This window comes from Saccoglossus kowalevskii, chromosome 10 (genome assembly GCF_978046115.1).
Source record: "Saccoglossus kowalevskii chromosome 10, keSacKowa6.1, whole genome shotgun sequence".
NCBI lineage: Eukaryota > Metazoa > Hemichordata > Enteropneusta > Harrimaniidae > Saccoglossus > Saccoglossus kowalevskii.
Window position 1 is genome coordinate 14478300 of NC_140650.1, and position 19960 is coordinate 14498259.

Genomic DNA, 19960 nt, shown 5'->3' on the forward strand with positions numbered 1-19960 from the left:
TGGCGACAGAAATACAGCGGTTTGCGTCTAATATTAATTACACAATAAACCTGCTTACAAGTATATTTGGTGTCGAACAATCTGATATCATTGTTGGACCTTCCAATGCGATAGAAATGATGAACTTTTTCTTTGAAGCAGTCAATGTAGAAGACCTCGTTGGAAATCGTTGTTTGGCACCGGGATATTGTGTAATCAAGGATAATTGTGGTTTTCATCCCGCCAGGATTGTCGAATCTAATTTGAATTATTTATTACAACAGCAAGGAGTGCACCTAATTTTTCAACCACCATACAGTCCCCAGTATAATCTGTGAACAATGTTTTCGGTCTATAAAATCGTATTTGGGGGGAAACCAGGAATTTTCCTATAGATTTACTGAGTTTGCTACAGCAGACGCCATTGGTCACATCACACCCGGGGCATGTCAAATTTTTGATAGAGAAAGTGTGATTTGCTTTCCGCCAAAAATAGGTCAATACGAACTGAAATGGAAGGCAACTTGTACCAGTATTAAAACAATATATGTTCACTTGTATTTCCTTGATGATTTGCAGACGAATAGCCTGCATTCGCCTTAAAAAAAGCAATCTGTTCGCATAGATAGTCAACAAAATTTTGATATGACATGTACATAAACTCGTCTTCTTTAACATAGATGGGAACAATTCTGTCCTCCGTGTAATAAGTAAAATGTAGCTTGAAAAGATATTCCGCCATTGTCCAAAGAGCATTGTAAATTAGCAATGCTGGTCAGAATTCACACTGTTCACGCTAAAAAAAACGAAATGTCTTGCGCAAACAATAAAAGAAAAAATGGCGCCTTGGACTCAGACAGGTATACATTGTATCAAAAATGTTTATGCTACAGTTATAATGTTTTGATTAGTGGTGATAAAATCAGTGGCAATTTCATTAGGTACTTGCTCTGATGTATCAACATTTACCACAATCTGATTGTCCATTGTTTAGTGAAAACGATTGTAAGATTGATTTTTCAAGTATAACACAACGTTATGGGCGATCTGTTACGAAATCTTCATGCATAGGTACTAATCGCTTTGGTTGCCATGGAAACAACCATTTTAGGAATGATTCTTCATTTACACATAAAAAAAGTAATAAACGAATCGTCACAACATCATGATTTTCAGGAAGGGTAGTCTTTGAAGTAGTACCAGTCGCTCAGAGATTGGTTTTGATCGTTGCAAGAAAAACAAAATGTTGTAGACTATTCATTGTCAGATAGCCCAAACAGCTAAAAACTTAAATCTAACGTATCATTGTATCAATCGAGTGTGTCTTTTTAAAAAGAAAATGTTGTTTTGGGGTTTTCCTGATTACCAAAACTTAAAAAAATTATAAGTTAAAATGAAAATAAAATATATGAAAATAAATAATCAAATACATATTTAAAAAAATATAAAGGAAGTGTAAACTAGAATCATATTTGAGCAGATTGTGATGTCCTACAAAAATAATCTAAACGACTAGATTTTAGGAGAAATCTGAATGCATTTTTGAAAGAATTATTCCCTATTGTTTGGTTAGTTGGCTTGGTCTTCCTTTTTTAAACAGAAATGTTTATTTCAATAAGAATACATTATTATGCAATAGAGACATTTGTGAGAATGGGTAATTTTGCATCTGTAGCAGACTAGGAGGTTTGCGTCTTCGGGAGTGCCTTCTCAGTCTAGTTTTGAACTGTATTTCATAGTAGTTGTTGTATCGGTGTTGTATACTCCATATGCTTAGGGACTGGACAGAAAGTACGGGAGGGGTAGGTTGGTGTTTTTTTTGGGGGGGGCACAGATTTTCGTGGAATTGTTGAGGGGAGAGTGTCACACGCAACGTAATATTACCGTAATTGGTATAGTACAGGTGTAATGGTTCAAATACCAAAATGGCAACAGTAACATAAAGACTTCCCTGGCGGCGATGATAACATACGAACACGGAGCCAACAGATGAGGTTTCAACTGGTACTGGTATTATTATATTCTGCAAACATCAAGCACAATAACGCGCGGTAAAACTCCAAACCTCCAATAACTAGATACTTAAACTTCAACACAATTCAACGAGATCTCCGATCTGAACTCAGTGCTGAACAACTCCCCTATATATACCCCCACTGTCTATAAATATACCATTACATCAGCATACATAATGAGTCTGGAACTTACTACAAATTTCTAGAATGTTCCATTACCTTCTATTGCCTCCTACAGTGTTCTATTACCTATTCAAACAGTTTCTAAAAAAATCTAGAATATTCCACCCAGACACAGTACGGTTCTAGAACATTCTCAGTGACACGGAAGTGGTAAATAAGTCGTATGCGACAGAGGGTTACATATGCAGGCATGAGCAGGGGGTCGCAAATTGTTGTGCAATGCAAGCCTCATGCATATATGACAACACAGTAAATGTAGCCGAGATTTTATGCACAGTCTGGTTAACTGTGTTGCCTCAACAAACTATAACACCACCAGTCGGCTATCTTTAATCCGATTGTAAAACAAATTTTCGTAGACATGTAATCTAAAACGAGCAATGCATGTACCAAATTTTAACAAAAACTGACCAAGCATGCATAAGATACCATATTTACAAAAACCAAAGTGGCTGCCAGTCGGCCATCTTTGATCCAATCCTGAAATGAATCGACGTAGACATGTATCCTAAGGTGTATAATGTATGAAGCATAGTTCTAAGCTGTGTAGTAGAATATCAATTAGTATGTATATATAGTTTTAATACATGTACTATCCTTACTCTTAGAAGGAGGGAGGGTCACAAATTTTCATGCACCATTCAAGGGGGAGGTCAGCAAATTTCATGCAAATGTTTATGAAGGGTCATATAATTTTATGTACACGACTTTCAAAAAACACCGGCCAACCCCCCTGTACTTTTTGTCCAGTCCCTTGTACTACCCACAGTCTCTCTAGAGGGATTGTGCACTATCCGACATGTGATATTACGTCAACATAGACATGTACGCATGCCAAATGACAAGGAAATAAAAGTGAGAATAGCAATTGTAACCTCGATATTTAGCATCCTGTATACATACCGGGAAGTAGTTCTTCCCGAGATTGGTCACATGTCTTGTATAGACCCCAACGTACGATATATTCTTACGTAGTTCAATAATAAAGTTCAAACACTGAGTTATTTAATTTACCTACACTCGTACAACTTTTTCTACAAACATATTATCACAGTCCCTCTATCCATAGAGGGACTGTGATATTATGTAGTAAATCTCGAGCTGTACGCTTAGTATCGGACCATAAATCAAGTTAGGCAAACATTTCGAGGCGGAACGGAACTAAAACCCGATACACTTAGAAAATGATGGATATTTTCGTTTTGTAACATCCGGGAATATGTCCTACTACTAGTATTTCGATGTTTTAGTTTCGTCGTAGAAATGATAACAATTCTGTAAAAAAAAAAGTCAAAATCGGATGCTGCTAACAATAGTTTCACATCCGGGGATAACATGCGAATTCTATCAAATTTCACAGTGAAATTCCTCTTTTATCGCAGAACTCGAATAACATTTCTATTCTCAGATGACTAAGCTCTGATATCACACTGCATAATAACACCTACTAACCTATTACTATTATTATTCTCCATTCTCCCGTCACGGTGATTACATTCAGTTCGGGGTTTAAGTTTACCTTTCTTACTGCTGGATTAACTCAGAAGCCGCCAGCACATGTTTTACATGTACATGTTCAGTGAAGGGGGATAGCTGGTACAGGTTACAATAAAAACGACATTTTACGTTTTTACACGAAATAAAATGAAAGTTCCATTTACAGTAAAAAATATGTTTTTACACTTTACAGATAAAGCAAATTCCTAATTACATTTTTTTATAATATTTTTGATAATTTGTATTTAAGAATCAAAATTAGAAATTGCTTACGAATTACGACATTTAATTTGGAAAATGCTTTATACGCTTGCAAAAAATATGATCTTTGTACAAATTACGGACAAATAAACAAAGATGATTACGTTTTACACCTTGCCCATATCTACGAATTTACGTTTTTTTATTTATTAATTTGAATAACATTATTACGAGAATAAAAACTGATTACAGCTTACGAAAATACCCCTTGCCGACCCTCGTAAAAGATTTCATCAGATGCTACAATACGGACAATTTCTGGGAGACATTTCATTTCTTATGTTCACTTGAGACTGGCTGCTCCAAATCAGGTACATTTGATTAAAATAATCGGGAATGTGTAGACAGCATTTAGTTCTTCTGTGAAGAATGTCCCTTCGACTTGCAACGGTGAGCATGGTTCAAGTGCGCCCTCGTCCGGTTATACCTATCAAAGATGGCGGATTACCAAGTGGAAGAAGGCGGAGTAATTTCTCCGTGTTTACCCTGACGTACTAATCAGATAGAAGTTTCCATTTCACTAAGCACCCGCCTTTCGCAGTTTGTGAATACTTTCGCTCACCATGGATCTCTCCCTCTGTCGACAGAAGATGGAGGAAATGGAGGTTCAGCGGCACATCTACGAACACGGCCGTGACGACGCCGACGACGGGCCGACGAGCCCAAGTGGATCGAGTTCCGATTCCCAGTCACCCGAACCGTCGCCGCCGCTAGACTTGACTCAGTCCCAGCACACAGTCAGTGACATCGAGAACAATTCCAAAGATGAAAGCATGGGTAAGGTGATCATGTATATTTATATGTTTGTTTGTGTCTACTGTATTCAGATATATTTATTTGCAAATTAATTGATACGCGGACACCGCTGCGATCTACCGACACACATTCACTGAGAAATCGGTCACCATGACATCACGTGCCTTCGTTCGAAGATCGGGTTTTCGTCTCTGATGTTTGAGAGTTATCTCACTGTACTTTGAACTTTATTAAAGAATGCGTCAAACGAAAAGTTAATACAAGGATTTGTCGCTTTCTTCATTGATTATAGCAGTTACATTTTCTTTAGACTACTTTGGCGAATACTAGGACTTTGCGGAGACAAATGTGCGTGTGTGTGGGTGATTGGGGTGTGTAGTGTGGAACTGTAAAAAGGGGAAAACTATCACACTGCAAAAAAAAAATAATGTTAGCATGTTTTAATGTGAACAAATTCTGTTGGCATAAATCTCTTGACCCTCTCTAAAAGTTGTATAATTTTTTGGATATAATAAGGTGAAGGCCATCATGGATTAACAATTTTGCAGTTGTTAAATTTACAGAGTTGAGTAATTTACAGAGTTATTTTGTTCAGATCATTCAAACGTTCAATCTGTTTAGGCCATGAAAAAATAACAAAATTCAGGTCAATTTGTTTTTCTGCAGTCCACAATTTCTGTTTTTTGTATTTTTAAAATTGTTTAAAATGTACTTCAGTTCTGTTTTTGTTGTTGAAAAGTTTAACATGCTTGTGATAACAATTAAAGGAAATATCAAGGCTAACATCATTATACTCCCAGATAAAAAAGCTCTGCAAATGTAGGAAAATGTAATCTGCAGTTTTCTTATATCACTTATTATTCCCAAGATATTCAACTTTTCATCTGTATTATATAGTCCACAATCAAAGGATCATGGGTAAAGTATGACATCATCGTATGACATCATAGCCATTATTCTGAGAAATTTGAAAGATTTTGTCTATAACTTCAAAAGTCAAATTTTAATTTGATTGAATGTTTAGAACATTGTACCATACAGGTACTGGTGCCAACCATGTGTATAAAATAGTTGTCATGGCAACATAATTGATAATATTCATTTTTGTGTCTTTCTACCAAATGCTAAATTGTTCGTATATTTTACACAATTTATCGATAAGAGTAGCTTATACAGGTTATGTATAACCTGTTGACTGCAAAAAGGGGACAAAAAGTGTTATTCTATTTTTATATTCATTTTATGTTTATGGCAATATTTTACTTGTATGTGACATGTGTATTTGTAACATTGTAATTTCCATTATTATAATTATATACATGAGTAATAAATTTATTCACATTAGTATTTCTCACATTAATCATTTTCTCAATTTCTCACCAGTGGTTGTAATGTTCACCCACTTTACCCAAATTCTTTGCCAAATACATAATACTGATGAAAAGTTGAATACTAGTATGTAGTTTACTCTCTGCCCTCAAATCTAACTATAATTGAGGGCAGAGAAGAAATTTTTTATCAATGTTCAATAATCATTATAAATTTGGCATACATTCAGTACTATGATATATACTATTTAAAAAAGGGGGTTACAGACCTATTAGTAAAGATTTGTTTTTTGTTCTATGCTTGTTAAAAAAAAAAAAACAGAACAAAAAAAGGTGATAGCAGTGTCAAAACATAGTGTGGGATTCAATAAACAGAGAAATATTTTTTGACTGACAACCAGAGTATTGTTATGGTACTGTCTGTGCAGCAAATTTGTGAACACAATATCTGGAGAATCATTGATAACAATCACATGAAACTCAGCAGTCATCTATACTATTAGACAGTTGCAAGATCTGTTTAGGTTTGAGTTACAAATCCGTTAACAATTAATGAGGGAACTTTGCATAAGAATGGAATTCTGGGTCCATTGATATTACGAGAAATGGTGCACAGATTCACGTGAAACTTGACAGTCATGTGTATGGAACAATAGCAAGACTTTAAACATGTTGTTGATAATATGTTCGTAATTAATTAGCTTAATTAGTATCTGAATTGAATTTTTGTTGCCACTGTTCAGTACATATTGCCTTTGATGTAAATTTCAAAAAATCAGAAATAATATTAGTCCCAAGGCTTTTCAGTCATATAGTAGGGAACAATTGCAAGACATTCACATTCAAGAATGTGCTTAATACATATTTGATATTGTCAATTTTGTTGAAGTAAGGATATCTCAACAACATGTTCCCCTCTAAAACATTCAGATTTCAACATTGAACTATAAAAAAAAAGAAATTTAAGTTAAAACACAAATCATTTTTGTGCCAGACGCATAATGCAGGATCGTACATGTTGTCGTGGGAATACTTCGAACCCACAATCGTGAAACTGTAATTGATCAACCTTGACTTAAACTTTGGCAATGTTATTTGCTTTTTAGATACGTAAATAGTTTGTGTATTTATCTTCTATTCGAAATTTTATAGTGTTTACAAATTCATGTTGCATACTTGACTAATACCTGGTTTCACATGCACGTACAGAAATAATCATAGTCATTCTGCATAGTGTAGCTGCTATAAATTACTTTGTTAATTTTTGACCTAATGAATGGTTTCCCATTGTCTACAAGTCTGGATCAAAATTTTATTTTGTAAAGTTGCCATTTGTTGAAAAGTTTTGAACTTAAAATAGACAGTCTGATTAACTCTGTGAGTGCCATATATATATATCATTTTGGATCATACAGACTGTTGCAGATATTTCAGATATTTTTGATCAAAAAGTTTGTCAACAATTATCAACATTTCATGTAAAAAGGAGCAGAATATTCAAAATTAATTTGTAAATGGCGCCAAAACATAAGCACTCAACGGGTTAAACAACAAAACATAAACATGATCTATGACTGAGAGTATTCAAGTAAACTTCAAGGTCATATTTCATGGATAAACAAGGTCATAAAATGTTTGAGGTGATCAAGTTCATGATTTTAATTAGATAAAATGTAACTGATTGTAGAATATAATCGTCCTCTTCAGAAGCAATATAAATAATGTAATGCCTCCCACTGTTTTTTCTGACATCAGCCATTTTTCTATTAGAATTTGGGTGCCTAAATCCACTTAAAGTGGTACTTTTATGAGAATTGTCAGTGATTTAGTCTAGTATGTGATATACTTGATATATTCTTGTCTAGCGCATAATAAGTGCTGTTGATTATTAACCTTTTCACCACCAGACTTTCTCGCCCAAATTTTTTTAACACTTTTTTCTTGTACCCTTCAATATGAACCCTAATTTTGGAGCCAACAGAGTCAATTTTCAGTTTTTACTCAAAACATTTGGCTATTTTTGTTCCAATCATCTGAAGGAAAGTGCAGACTATAAACAGGTTTATTTTGTGAATTTGTGATAAAAAGAGGGAACTTGTGGTGAAAAGGTTAATTCAAATTTCTGCAGATTCGCAAAGTGTATTTTTTTGTCTATTTTGTTCATAATTCAAGAGCATAAACCTGTGGAGTCTTAAAAATTGCAAAACATGGAACATTATTGACTTCCTAAACTTTGGAAAATTAGGTTCAAACTGAACTTTTAAGTGATTTTGTGAAAACAATGAACTTGAAATTTTAGAGTAGACATCCCAGGATTTAACATATTCGTACAACAAAGTTTATTCTCAATTGATAATCTTGTTAAAATGTAATTTTGAACTACAAATAATGACATCAACTCTGTCCTTCCACTTTATTTCAGTTTTATAATACATTGTACACATATATAAAAGCCAAACATTTTAAAAATAAAAATAAAACTATTATTATAGTAATAAAACATTCAGTAGAATCATTTTATTATTCATGTAATTTATTGCTTCATATGAATGGGAATTGTTATTTCTGCAAATGCCTTAAAGTAGTTTCTATATTATTCACCCCAAGCAAAAACAAAGCGAATCTATCTAGTATTAAAATGAGAAATAAAAAGATATGAAAAAACTACTATTAGGAGAAAATAGACCGGTCTTGCACGTAGTCATCTCTCAATGGTTTGATTGATGGATTTGATTTTATAATAATAATCGTGATGAAGTATTCCTGTCAGCATACTTAACCTGAATCTTGTTCTCGGCACAGAGTTGTACAAAAGCAATAAATTTTCTCACAATTGCATCACGATTATAATATTTTCATGCAATTGTTAGGAAATCTGCCATAATTTACGCTGACACAATGTTTTTATTTTATTAGTCCCCGTTCGGATGCAGTCCGAAAAAGTAGACTTATGTTTTGACCTGCGTGCGTGTGTGCGTGTGTGCGTGCGTGCATCATAATCATATTCCTGACATGTTTATATTCCAGCTATATTACTATAAACAAAACTATATACCGTAAAAATCCGCAAATAAGCGCCACCCTCAATTAAGAGCCACTCAGTGAAAATTTGTTACATTTGACCCTCCATTAAGAGCCACCAAGAGTTGAGTGGTTTTGTCAATAAGAAACCAGAAATAAGCGCCAGCCGCCCGGTTGTTTACAATCCAGGCAGACACAAGCTTGTCGGGCCTCACTTCCACCCTGCATTGTTTATTGCCCCACAGAAGGTGCGAGACAAATAAAGATTATCCCATAGCTTGCCTGATGTCCAGTATAATTGAGAACGGAAGAATGACAGATGGAAGAAATGCACTGAGAGCGCGAATGTGACTGTCAACTTGTCTATTTTAAATTTCTGACACACAATCGACCAATTCACAAACTATTTAGTAGTAACTATGTTTTTTGCCGAAACACCGAAGGACACGTTGAGATATTCATTGCCAATGTTGTCTTCATAACCAAGTAAAAAACGTCACGATTTTAGAACGCCTTTATCGGAAAATCGGAGGTATCAAAAATACTTTCTCACAGACGGACCGGAACAGGAAGTCAATAGAAAACAAACGATTTTTTCCTTAGCGTGGGGGGAAACAGAGGTGTTAATCCGGTCTTGGCAACGTTTGTGGGATCGTGACTTAGCTCCGACTGTGAGAATGTAATGATTACACAGCCCACTCTCGCTGATCGTGATTTTGGGTTATTTTTGGCATTTCATTTGAGATGTTCGTTTTGGGGTGATTCGAGACAAAATATTCAGGGAAGTGACAAAATAACTGGCATTAGTTTGGAGAGGACTCTCTTGCCAAAAATAATCAAAATTGAAGTCGAATGGATTAGTTCCACAAACTTGCACGATCAACTTGTCTTACAGCAAAGCGAAGTCGACGTGACCCGCCTGACCCAAATATTTAAATTAGCTATTTGTGAGAATTGAAAATAATCTGGACTTGTACCAATTAGAAAATGCCTTGTAACAGGCCTGGGCTTTCGTAAATGATTTAGTCTCTCCGATTGGTCACAGGAAATTATTTTTAATACATGTAATTGTTACTTTCTCGGTATCGTTTCGTATTTGGTTATATAGGGGTGGGGCTATAGTTTGACCCTGTTTGCCTGGACAGTGAAGTACGTGAATATCATTAACATATCATTATAAGCCGGCTTGATTATGAAACGAGAAATATATAAACCAAAGCTGTACTGTCAGACGTCTAGCCACCGTCTAGCGCAATTAAAACAATGCCCAAGTACCCAAGCTGTAAAAATCTATAGAAAAACGTGTTTTTCTTTATTGTTTTTGCCATAAATACAAATGATTGGGCATAATTTTTTTCATTCGTTCCATGCTCCTGTCGCTGCTGGTCAGATAAATTCTATCGAAACTATTTTATATCGTCACCAAATCAACCACCACGCCAGCCAAAGCCACGCAAGTTATTCCCAGTTTTCAAGAAAAAAATTGGAGTTTGCCGTACCAGACTTGGTAAACAATTGTACAACGGAAGTACAAGTGTGGGTCAGACCCTGAGAGTGCTACCGAATCCGACTTCAGGCATCGCTACGCATTGTCAGTGAAACATGACTTCAGGCATCGCTACACATTGCCGGTGAAACGTCGAATCGTCGTGCACGCTAAGCAGCACGGTCAGCGAGCAGCCGTTCTTATTTATTTGACATTTGTTATTCCCATAACAGTATTTTTACAGAATAAATTAATTGCAATGATACATCATTAATAATTATTTGTCTGTTTTGGTTGTGTGTGTGTTTGCCTATCTCTTCCCCATTTCACAATGAAAAAGTTTGATCACCCTGGTTTAAGAGCCACTGGCTACAAAGTTGTCAAAATGTTACCTCAAATAAGCACCACCCAGAAATGAAAGTGTTACAAAGTGGCTCTTATTTGAGGGTTTTTACGGTATCTTAAATTCGATAACTAACAGGGACTGTGCCATGCATGGCTTGTTTTTTTGCCAGACGTCTATTCCAGTTTAATGCACAGTATTAATCTCCGCAACAACCAGGCCATGGTTGAACAAAACCACTCACAGACCTTAAACAAGATTTGATATGATATTCTGGCAACAACCAATCCTTGGTTGAACAAACGCACCTAAGCCACCCCAAAATTTATAATAAACAATGGCTAAAAATTATTTGCCTGTACAATTGAGTCTCAAACACTAAATCTGGGCACGGTTACTAAAAAAGACGGTTAGGAAACGCTATTGTTAAAAGGTGTGAATCTGCCTAATCCCTCAAGGATGCGTGTCGCGCTGTGTATGCCCTCTATTGCTTGAGATTTCAAGGCCCACCATTTTGTTTCATTTTTGTGTCGATCACTTGATGTTCCGCGAATTTGAAATTTTAAGCTCGTTTTCGATAGAATATCCACGTTTAGTGAACAAGCTCTACGAAGAACTACACGTACATTTCGGATGAGTACTCTTTATGACTGTGAAAACATTCAGAATCGAGAATCGTCATTTATCGTTTTCACTGTTGTCATGATAGTAAGCTTGGGTCCCGGTAGAAAAAGTGACAAAAATTCTAACCCCTAAGTCACTATTTTAAAATACATTATATTATAAAAAATACTACCAAATGAATTTTTAGTATACTACTGTGCATACTTATGAAGGTTGTGTGCGATTTGGAGGCTTATTAGAGTAAATGTTATTGTTTTGCTTTCGCGTCACTGTATCAGCCATTTTGTTTAAAGTCGTAACACTTTTTTTGTAGACGCTGTAGAAATTGTTGAAAATGTATTCAACATTTTCCGCCAGTTTCATAAAATGCCTGTTTAATTGTTCTTGTCTGTCCTTGTTTCAGTTTTTTGGCAAATTTTTCATGTTGCAATATTCAGCGTGCCGTTAAATGCGGTTTTAGTCAACGCTACAATTTTTGAACACATTGAACTGTCGGTACAACTTTCTAGCAGTCTCTTCGCCAAATCAATTTTTCGAACCCTTTTTAACCGTTCTTAATTTCATTGGAACTACCTGTTGTTGCATATTTGGTCTGCTTACATGCATTTTGTAGAGCATGGGCGGGTCATTTCAGTTATCTTATCGCATATTTTGTTTATTTCCAACAAAATGTACGTGGTATCATGGCTTCTCATTAAAACTTTCGCCTGGCTGAAATATAAACCCTTGTATGGTTTCTTTGACGTCTTTTTTTCTGATCATGTTTTGTTTTTGTTTTTTTATTTCAGTTTTAAGCCAATCTTGTTATTTAGAAACGAAAATGCCATACAAGACAGGCAAATTTGTATTGAGTTTAAACCGATCGACAGGTTTTGTCAGGATTCACTGGAACAACTTACACTTTAGTATTACTGAAAGTATCGACAAAGACACAATAAAATGGCATGCAGTAGTTGATTGCAATGAACTCTGGGAAAAATGGCGTCATATTTGTATGATTTCCTGTCTACATTTTATGTTAATGATTTATCACAGATTAGTACGTCTTTTGTTTCAAATGTTTACCCGCGACACGCATCCAATGAAAAGAACATGGTTTGTTTCCTAACCGTCTTTTTTAGTAACCGTGATCTGAGTTTGGATCAACTCCTTTATTTGGTGTTCAACCGGATTATAAGGCTTAGTCAGTTAATAAATTAATTTTAAGTCATTATTATCTTTACTCAATTCATGGTTATAGGAAAGTAATTTTATGATTGATTGTTCAATATTACCAGTATACCAAATCTAAAACTTTATCAATATTACTAGTGACAAAGGGATGTACCATTACAAAGGCACTTAGTTGATAATTATGTATAACCCTGACAACTCAGGGTTTTCTTATAACTGTACATGTGTACAAACTTGATAATTATTATTAATAATTAATATCATCTCAGTAGTGTAATCAAGCTTTCATATCGTAACTATGGTAACAAGCATTGTCAGGGTCAAACAGTTGATGTTCCTTAAATGTTACAATGTAGTCCTGCCTTGTGAAATGTAAAAATTTGAAATGTGTTCTAAAGGTATTCCCTTTACAGATAATGTAAACAAAAAATCTATGGAGAAAGGACTGGAATATATTGTTTTTATTGAATGTGGCAACAGTTTTTTCTTGCAACACCTTTCATGCAATTTTTGTCTCCCAGTGTCTATCTTGCAATTTGACCACTAAGAAAATACTAGGATGTGTAACATTTAGGGGTCATTCACAAGTACCAGGATGTGTAACATTTAGGGGTCATTCACAAGTACCAGGATGTGTGACCTTTAGGGGTCATTCACAAGTACCAGGATGTGTGACCTTTAGGGGTCATTCACAAGATCTATTGACTGTGCTCATTAGGCCGTCATTTTGGTCTAATATTTTTTTTTTCAACTAAAATGATTTAATAAAGTGCTGCATTGTGTTTGCGAAATGTTGATTCAAGCAGCCATAAGGCCTGAAGAACTGTCATAGGCTAAAGGCACAGCCTTGCTATTTATTATACAGGCATCTGGATGACGTAGTAAAATTTGCATATATAGAAAGCTCATCTGCATGAAAAGGTCAAATCATTGGATTTTAATGTCATGCATGAGTTTGTTTATTCAATCGTCTTGTGTCGACGTTTTCACTGTCTAATAATCGATCTCTAGAACTACAAATTCATCAAGTTTTATTTTTTACCTCAAAGACAGTGCAAGTTAATGTCAGTCCAATCTTGGGATGTACGACAAAGATCTGGCTCTCTGATAGGTTCTCTGAACATTTTGTTCAGCAAAACTCTGACGAAAGTCGTGAGCAAATATTGCTTTTCATCCCATGAGTAGCGCTTTGTTAGTAATTTCATTACGTCATTCTACCTGTCAATCATCTGCTTACGCTACAGATAAACTATAATAGTATTTCTCAACATCGGCGAGTGATGGCGTAGCAGCCTATAACAGTCCCTCGGCCATTACAGTCCTCGCTTGAAATACCTCAAATTATTGCATTTGGTTATTAGTCCCCGTTCGGACGCAGTCCGAAAACGGGGACTTATGTTTTGCCCTGTGTGCGTCCGTTCGTCCGTGCGTCCGTCCGTGATCACCTGTATCTCGAACATGCATGGACCGATTAAGTTCAAACTTCACTCATACATCACACATTATATGCGACATATGCACATGCATTTTTTTCATGATCCGATTAACGATAGCCGAATAGCGGCCATTTTAAGGCCGAAAATGCATCAAAATCGCACATTTTCACCATTCCGGACCCGGATCTCAGTTATGCATGGACGGATTTTGTTCAAATTTGGTACATACATTAAACATAATAGGACCTTGATGCACGTCATTTTTTTTTTTTGGATCGGGTTCGAAATGGCCGACTGGCGGCCATTTTGTTTTAAAGAATTCAGTTCTGGATCCGTATCTGAGACATGCTTGGATTGATCGAGTTCAAACTTCACACACACAAGGTACATCATGTCACAAATATGTATGTGCATTTGTTTCATGATCTCATTAACGATAGCCAAATGGCGGCCGCTTTTAGGCCGAAAATGCATTGAAATCGCACATTTTCACCATTCCGGACCCGGATCTCAGTTATGCATGGACAGATTTCATTCAAATTTGGTACATACATTAAACATAATAGGACCTTGATGCATGTCATTTTTTTTTTCGGATCAAGTTCGAAATGGCCGACTGGTGGCCATTTTGTTAAAGAATTCAGTTCTGGATCCGTATCCAAGACATGTCTGGATTGATCAAGTTCAAACTTCACACACACATGGTACATCATGTCACAAATAGATATGTGCATTTGTTTCATGATCTGCTTAACAATAGCGGAATGATGGCCATTTTAAGGCCGAAAATGCATCAAAATCACGTATTTTCACAATTCCAGAACCGGATCTCAGTCATGCATGGATGGATTTTGTTCAGATTTAGCACAATGTGTTGTACATATGCAGGTGCATTTCGGTCATGATCTGCTTTGAATGTATATGTCACTCAAATATGAACGGAACGGGGACGTGTCATTGACAATGACTTGTTATAAATTATTTTAGTTGAAAAAAACCATTAGGCCGGAGGGACTGTCGACAGTCTATGTACATTACAGCTGGGTATTCTACTGCTTTACATATCTGGAATTATCACACTAATGTCTTGTAATCTTTGCCATTAGCGGTGGCATTATCTGGGTGGAGCACAACTTATTCGTCTGTTATATGTCTAGACCACTGAATTAACTGACATTGTAATGTGAAATATTCAACATACATGAAACCTCATTCAGATTTAGCAGTAGAGCTGAGAAAGAAGCAAATAATATTATCGCATATTCCTGCCTAAAAATGCTTAAATGTGACTATATTTCAGAAATTCACGATTTTTTTTTTCAGACATACTTTTAGATTGTTAAGAATTATGGCTAATTGCTAGATATGTTGTTAAATTAATTGTTGATATTTGGTAACCTGAACTTGACATGCCTGCATGAAACACAGTACTCAAATATAATTACCGATAAATTGATTAGAACATTGGATTGTGCTTCATTGAGTTGTGATTCATCTTAAAGTTGTTTTCATATCTAAAACCATTTGCCATAATTTGTACATTTATTTTTACATTAATATTTTACAACTGATGCTGATCAAGGAAGAAAAAAAAATATTTGTATGTAATTGACCTTGACAATAGTCAAAAATACACTGTACTGTAGCACATAGGAAGAAATAGCAAGATTGAATTAACCTTTATAAAAGAATTGTAAGCTTGGCTTAAAAGGCTGATTTACTAAATATTTATGATGGTCTTGGTTGAAAAGTATATTGCGCAATGCGAAAATCATGGATGGATATTTACTTGTATCTCCAATAACAGTATTTCAAGTAAACCAAACTCGTGCTAAATAAACCATTATGTTAAGTCAAAGTGACTTTACAAGATTGATTCTGATTGGCTACACAACCCAGACACCTGACAATCAGGCCAATCACAAAGCAGCTTTTTTGTTGACTGGTTCTTCCAACAAATCATATCACGTCCTGTATTAATGAATTCATTTAAATTAACCCATGCGCTTCTGACAGAGCAAATCCATTAACATTTTATTGTTTGACATTGTTATTGCTGTCCTTAATTACCAACTAACAATTGGTTTAAACGGGTTTTTCCTGTTAGGGGTTGGTTCACGACTATAAACTAACAGAAGCTCCAAAGAGTTCAGATTGGGGTCGTTCAAATTTATCATTGGAGGGTTGTACAGCTCATTTATCAACTTTTCACTTCCTTTGACTCTGTGTTTGCTTTTAATTTCGCTTAGTAGTTTCGTGAGAAAAGTAAAAGGTTGCCTCGTGCGCTGCCAATCATGTGTGTGACCGGTTGTTGTTTTTGGTGAATATACGTTGCTAATTAAAATCTACTAAGATCACTTCCTGTCTTAAGGACCCATGTAAGATGCTCAGGGGTACAACAGGTTTAGTAATTTTTTTTTATTCCTCCAAAATATCATATTATTTTTAAGGTCGTTCTTCAGTTCAGTCATACATCTATCATGCCTGTAGTGATTTCTGCCAGAAATGCTGTCACTTTTTGAGAAAAAGTGTTGTTCAGGTGACAGTTACTCATAATTTATGTGTTTACTTGTGAACTCTATTCAGTACCTGGCTTATACTTGTACTGCATTTCAGTTTTACAGACTTAAAGAAAAAACAAAAAACATGCCATCTCAAACCAAGTAGAACCAGATTCTACCAGGCAATCAATATCGCTTCAAGCTAAGGCCATACTAAGTAAATTATCTGGTAGTTGTTGAATGGCAAAGTTAACTTGCACAAATTATACCCTAATATTTTTTTCATTTGGCTCAAATTAAAAAAAAAAAAAAAATATACACAGTGATCTTGTGGTGGGGAAAAGGTATGGTAATCAAATGGTCAAATATCATAAAGGTCATTAATAGTTTCTAATATGCAAATTAGGTGATGGCTGTTCATATGAAATTAAATTGGTGGAAGATTTCTGATTGGCATCTTGCTCAGACAGCATGCATGTTTTTAGTTGGATGGCTCTACTAGGCTAAGCATATTTTGACTTGTATTTGTTTTCTTTTCTCAATGTTACCTGTTAGTTTTCATTTTATTTTTCTTTACTCATAAATTTGTTTCCACTAAATTACAGACCTGACAAAATGTGTTAATGCCGTGCTATTTAAATCACCTCACTTCTTCTTAACATCTCGCCTTTTTTTGACAATAAATATTGCCAATCCGGGGCTATCTATGGAGGATTTCTGCTGTGATAATGCAGTTGCAGTTCCAACAAATGTTATTAGAATGGGGGACGAGAGGATTGTTCATGAGTGGGAAGGGGAATAGAAAACTGATTCTGTGCATTTTTTTTAAAAAAAATGAAATAATCGTCTCCAGAAACTATTCTCAGGTGAAAAAAAACAACATAATATACTGTCTTGACAGCAAATAAATGCCTTGTGTTGTTGTGAAAAAAAAAGTTGCACAATGTTACATACCAATTATCTCCCACCCCCCCATCAGAATAATGGCCCATCCGTAAACTAAGTCTTGCTTACAATAGTGCATGTATTTTTGTCATGATTAATTAAGGGGCACAATCATATAACCGATTGAATACATTATGCTTCGTCAACCTTAAACGAATTCCAATCCTGAGAGTACTGTGCATACGTGGATGCCTTGACGTAAGTGTAACAACTACTTTCGTTGCTATATTTTACTTTCTTGTCGTCAACGTCATGGAACTATAAGCGGCATCTGAAAAAATACGCCTTTTAATCACTATATCGTCAGATGAAAAAGCCGACAACAACGGTAAACTGATTTACTTATTTATATTCGCATACCTGATCAAACTTTATTTTTCAAAATTTGTTTCAGGACCTAAAGGTACATGTAAATAATGTCCCTTTGGTTTAAAATTATTAGTATAGAAAATAGAAAATCACATACAAATTTGGGATGTTTGACCAATATTTTGGTACAAATGTTAGGAGATTGTGAAATTGACTGATTTTATGTTCCAATTTAGGTACAACAAGGTCATAAACTTTATTTTTACTTTGAATGCACTTATTTTCATATTACATTTGTATATGGTATATTATATACAGCTTTGGTTTTACAGACTAATATATTTCAAACATGCTTTATTAGGCACTGTTCGGACATATCGGTAGTCCAAAAATGAGAACTTATGAATTGACCTCTGTAGGTACGTCCATCCATTCATTTGCCTGTCTGTCTGTCTGTCTCCACCTGTATCTCTGCCAATCGCACTCAAATTTTATACACACATTTTTGGATACACATGCACGTCTATTCATTTCGTGATTTGATTAAAGATGGCTGAATGGTCAAGCATTTCTCCTGTTACGAAACCAGATCTGGGTCATGTGTGCCTACATTTTATGGGGTCTTGAAGCACTTCGAGTTTTGTTTTCGCAGTCAGATACAAAATACAGACTAGCTGCCATTTTGTTCAGAGATATATGCTCGACCAATCATATTCAAACTTTATATACACATCATACATCTTGTCATACTTGCGCCATCAGATTCAAGATGGCTGAACGATGGCCATTTTAATGTTTGAAAATTCATCAAAATCCAGTATTTCTTCTATTCTTGAACCAGATTTTGGTCATGTATGATTGGATTTTGTTCAAACTTGGTACACACTTTGGAAAATATTGGAACTTGATGCCAAGTAATTTCATACTTAAAATGGCCAACTAGTGTTATAACTTTATTATACACCATGTCATTTGTTTAATTGATTGAATATAGCTGATTCATTTCAGTTTAGTATTGAACAAACAGGGATTTTTTTTTTTATTGCCCTGTCCTAAATGACAATATAGAGTGAAGGTAAATATAATTTATGGCCATGTTTACTTAGACAGTGTTGACATGTTGTCAATCAATGAAATACTGTAGAATACTTTATTTTCGTTTGGAATTAATTGTCGCTATTTTCGCTGAAGGAATGATTCAGTGAAACTAAAATCCAGCCAATATACCTTTTTTCCTATGTTTTACATTCAACTTGTCAAAAATCAGTGAAAATAAATTCCATGCAAAGCACCAAAAATGTCTTTTCAGCCAAAATTAATTCCAGCTAAAATAAAGTATTTTACAGTACTGAATGGGCTTGTCTGCATGATTTTGGTTTGTAGCCATGACTGTTTATTTGAAAAATGTACCACATGATAAGGTATAATTTAAATTTTGATTCCAAAATATATCCTTCTACCACTGCGAGCAAGATAAGTTTTTGCCCATGCACTTCAGACTCTACTCTAGACTAGCAATAGTGAGTTGATAAATAAGGTTATCGCACAACCCGGACCAGGTGTACTCTCAACACACCTTTCAACTGATACATGGCCTTAATTGTACTGTGGGTGGTCAGTCTACTTTCTAAATCCAAGCAGCTCTCGCATCATTAGTGAAACTTCATATCTGACCAGTAATCGATTGACTTTACATACTTTGTATACTTTCATCTTAAACTATAATTACCAGTCAAAGTAACTATTTCAGTGTTCAGTTAGTGGACTGTTTATTGAAATATAAACTCTTTCTGCGTGGTCATCTGGATTAGTACCTTATGCCTTATGGCGGTAAGGCGTATTGCTATACACATTGCCGTCACAAAGTTTGTAGAAATATCGATACAACGAACAATTTACTATTTGTCAAATTCATGCTATAATGTAAAAGTACTGTGACGGTATTTTTATTCTGAATTATTGTAAATGAGCCATTAACGTTGTAGTTAGCCGACTTGATCATAAAATATGGTTAACCTAGATTCTCCTGGGTGGTATTAAGAGTACGATGTTTGCTGGATTTTATTATTCAAATCTCTATAGGTTTGATTTGATTTACTGCAA

General features: G+C 35.2%; 1 protein-coding gene across 1 annotated transcript in view; it reads left to right on the plus strand.

Moving 5' to 3' along the window:
* Positions 1-4370: 4370 nt before the first annotated feature.
* LOC102802392 (peroxisome proliferator-activated receptor gamma-like) overlaps positions 4371-19960 on the plus strand; it is a 79037-nt gene continuing 63447 nt past the window's right edge. The window contains exon 1 of the mRNA XM_085504290.1: positions 4371-4712. Within this exon, the coding sequence (XP_085360416.1) occupies positions 4499-4712 (214 nt within the window). The 5' untranslated portion in view covers positions 4371-4498. The remainder of the gene's footprint in view (positions 4713-19960) is intronic.